Source organism: Ammodytes marinus (assembly GCF_949987685.1).
Source record: "Ammodytes marinus genome assembly, chromosome: 20".
NCBI classification, from domain to species: domain Eukaryota; kingdom Metazoa; phylum Chordata; class Actinopteri; order Uranoscopiformes; family Ammodytidae; genus Ammodytes; species Ammodytes marinus.
In genome coordinates, this window is record NC_137224.1 from 2,982,056 (window position 1) to 2,984,555 (window position 2,500).

Sequence of the window (2,500 nt, forward strand, 5' to 3'; positions counted from 1 at the left end):
GGACTAGACTAGACAGTGTAATGGACTGAAACGCTCCCCTACCATCTAGTGTATAATATGGACTAGACTAGACAGTGTAACGGACTGAAACGCTCCCCTACCATCTAGTGTATACTATGGACTAGACTAGACAGTGTAACGGACTGAAACGCTCCCCTACCATCTAGTGTATACTATGGACTAGACTAGACAGTGTAATGGACTGAAACGCTCCCCTACCATCTAGTGCAGGGGTGTCCAAACTACGGCCCGCGGGCCAACTGCGGCCCGCGGCCCGCTTTTTATTGGCCCGCGGCCGATTTTAAAAATATAATGCAATATGGCCCTTTAAAAAAAAAAAAAAAAAAAAAAAATTTTTTTTTTTTTTTTGCATTTCTTAGTTAACCCACTAGTGCAGGGGTGTCAAAACTGATTGATTGGCCCTTGGCACATTTTAAAAATATAATGTAATATGGCCCTTTTAATTTTTAAATAATCTAAATGCACTCATTATATTGCAGAGAAATATGTCCCATAAAAGAAAAAGAGCATCAAGGCCATCCCAGAGGACCCTGCATAATATTCAAATTTAAATTAATATTATTATGCAAAATCTATGTGTCCTTCTCCAATAGCTTCTAAATCATCTGACACAGTGTTTACATTTTTTTTCATACAAAATTCTTCAGCTTTAGCCTCTTAATTTCCCTCTCAAAGTGCACCAGATTCATGCATTTCACTTTAAAAACTTAAAAAAATCTCCCGGGGGGGCATACCCCCGCACCCCCCTTGGAGGGGCGGGATCTCAGCTGGCTACTATTTTCACCAAGCTGGACATTAGACGTAAAAGCAGAAAACACTGGGTGTATCAATGGCATTTAACAAGAGGGGGGATGTATATTTTTAATGTGCAAGTAAAGTGTTGCCGTGAAGAAGGATTACAATTTACAAAGACACTATGAAACTAAACAAGAGCAGCTACATGTCCTGATAAATGTGTTATTTTTGCAAAGTGGCCCGGCCCTTCGTAGATTTTTCTGTATGTGGCCCTCAGTGAAAAAAGTTTGGACACCCCTGATCTAGTGTATAATATGGACTAGACTAGACAGTGTAACGGACTGAAACGCTCCCCTACCATCTAGTGTATACTATGGACTAGACTAGACAGTGTAACGGAGTGAAACGCTCCCCTACCATCTATTCTAGACAGTGTAACGGACTGAACCGCTCCCCTACCATCTTGTCCAGGTCTCTCTGCAGGTTGCCTTTCTCCATGTGAATCTTCTCGTAGGCCTGAATCACGTCCTCCAGCTGCTCCTCGCGCTCCTTACGCTTCTGCAGCTAGAGAGAGAAACACAGATAAAAAGTATATAAAAAATATAGAAATATAATATAAGAAATATAATATGAGAAATATATCCCCTCTTTTTGACTGTCGTCTTTTCCCTTGCATAAAAAAATATGTCCCCCTTTTTGTCATTTTTTTTTTTAAATATATTTTTTTGGTCTTTTGAAGAAAATATTTTCTTGATTTATGTTTTATGGAGCTAAAGAGAGATACACACAATTTGTATTGGATGCTCCTACACTTCTACACTGAGATACATAGAAACACATACTTTTTTTGTCATTTTATTCCTAATATTTGTTGGGTGTTTTCACCTTTATTGGATAGTTTTAAGCACAAAGTTGAAATGGCCGGGGGGGTCGAACTCGAGTCCACTGCTGCAAGGATTTAGCCTCTGCAGGTGAGCCAACAAGGAGCCCAATTTTGTTATTTGTTTTACGGCTAAAAAAAAAACACCCCATTACAATTACGAGAATTAAATTGAAATTTTATGAGAAAAAAAAGTCGCAATATTATTAGAATGAAGTCTTAGTTGGAGGATGGGTGTGATTTTTAAATAGAATGAAGAACGTGGAGCATCTTCTAAAGTTATAGCCTACTTCTTTCACAAATAAGGAAATGCTTATTGATGGGTCGTGGTTTTCAAACTCCCCCCCCAACCAAGGAAGAAAGGGGAAAGAAATAGGGCTACTAACCCAAAACCCTTCCATTGTGAGAATCATCAAACGTGTCTCCTGAGAAACTGTTACGTAACTGAGTGAATTTAGAGCAGAGAAACCCTGACACCTCAGCGTGTGCTTAGCAACGCCTCCCCCGTCTCTCTCCACAGAATACATGATGCTGGCTTTCAACAAATCATCTTCAATCAGCATTATTTTTAGAATTTAATTTTTCTTGATGTTATGCTGATCACACACACACACACACACACGCACGCACTCACTCACTCACTCAGTCAGTCACTCACTCACTCACTCACTCACTCACTCACTCACTCACTCACTCACTCACTCACTCACTCACTCACTCACTCACTCACTCACTCACTCACTCACTCACGCACGCACGCACTCACTCACTCACGCACGCACACATACGTATATTCTCTTTTTTAATACAGCTGCCAATGTCACTGGATGTAAGTATCACACACTTTTTGACAAGACATTTGGT

General features: G+C 40.1%; 1 protein-coding gene across 1 annotated transcript in view; it reads right to left on the reverse strand.

The window, feature by feature from the left end:
* Positions 1–2,500, reverse strand: part of tbkbp1 (TBK1 binding protein 1) — a gene marked incomplete at both ends in the record, with an annotated part of 34,633 nt that overhangs the window by 22,612 nt on the left and 9,521 nt on the right. The window contains one exon of the mRNA XM_080048857.1: positions 1,216–1,320. Within this exon, the coding sequence (XP_079904983.1) occupies positions 1,216–1,320 (105 nt within the window). The remainder of the gene's footprint in view (positions 1–1,215; positions 1,321–2,500) is intronic.